Source organism: Penaeus monodon, chromosome 34 (assembly GCF_015228065.2).
Source record: "Penaeus monodon isolate SGIC_2016 chromosome 34, NSTDA_Pmon_1, whole genome shotgun sequence".
NCBI lineage: Eukaryota > Metazoa > Arthropoda > Malacostraca > Decapoda > Penaeidae > Penaeus > Penaeus monodon.
This window is the reverse complement of record NC_051419.1, coordinates 16060877-16061710: the sequence shown is the minus strand read 5'-3', so window position 1 is coordinate 16061710 and position 834 is coordinate 16060877. Positions and strand designations below refer to the sequence as shown.

The 834-nt window shown below is 33.8% G+C and overlaps 1 protein-coding gene across 1 annotated transcript in view; it reads right to left on the bottom strand.

Annotated features, from left to right (window-relative positions):
- The window catches only part of LOC119594619 (chymotrypsin-1-like), a 9830-nt gene that overhangs the window by 4735 nt on the left and 4261 nt on the right, over positions 1 to 834 (bottom strand). Inside the window, exon 4 of the mRNA XM_037943671.1 lies at positions 235 to 323. Within this exon, the coding sequence (XP_037799599.1) occupies positions 235 to 323 (89 nt within the window). The remainder of the gene's footprint in view (positions 1 to 234; positions 324 to 834) is intronic.

The following is an 834-nucleotide window of genomic DNA, read 5'->3' as shown; positions in this document are numbered from 1 at the left end:
TAAACAAGGGATACAATAAAATACACACACACACACACAAGAAAAAAAGATATATGCAAAGCAAAACATACAATTCATCGACAAAGAAAAAACTACTAAATAAATAAACAAGGGATACAATTTTTAAAAATAACACACAAGGAGAAAAAAAAATATATATATATGCAAAAATACACTGCATCGATAAAGAAAAAAAACACCAAAAACCAACACAAATAGAAACAAGGATCTCACCCAAACACGCAATGGGCAGCTGTGAGGATGTGTCTGTCGCTGATGAGGGAACCGCCACAGAAGAATTTCCTTCGATAAACCAGAGCCACCTGTTGGGGATTTTGAACGGAAAGTACATGATAAATAAAGATAGACTGATAAACGGGTAGATTTCTTACGCTAATGTATATACTGATATACATAATTTGGAATGATTACTAGTTGAATAGTTTCTTCTTGACTTTGCATTTGTTGAATTTGCTTAAGTAGTGATGATGAGGACTGCAATTTTTTTTTCGTACGCAACGACTGGATAACAGTAGTTCAGATTGATTTGTTCTGGATTAAATTATGTTTTTTGTGTGTGCAAAGATCTGAATATAAGTTTGGAGAGGTGACGAAAGCATTCTGAAAATATAAACCGGTTGTAGCTAACTTGGCGTCCTTGATGTAAAGGTTAGTTCATGTTTTTTCTTTCGATTTAAATGACGTCCAAAAAATAGAATGGGAGTTTAAATAAGCTAGAACACAGTGGTGAAAGAGTGTAGTGGATGAAAGAAAAGGAAGAGGAAATGCGAGAGTCTGGAAAATGCAAGAGAGAAAGAGATAAAAGACAAATCA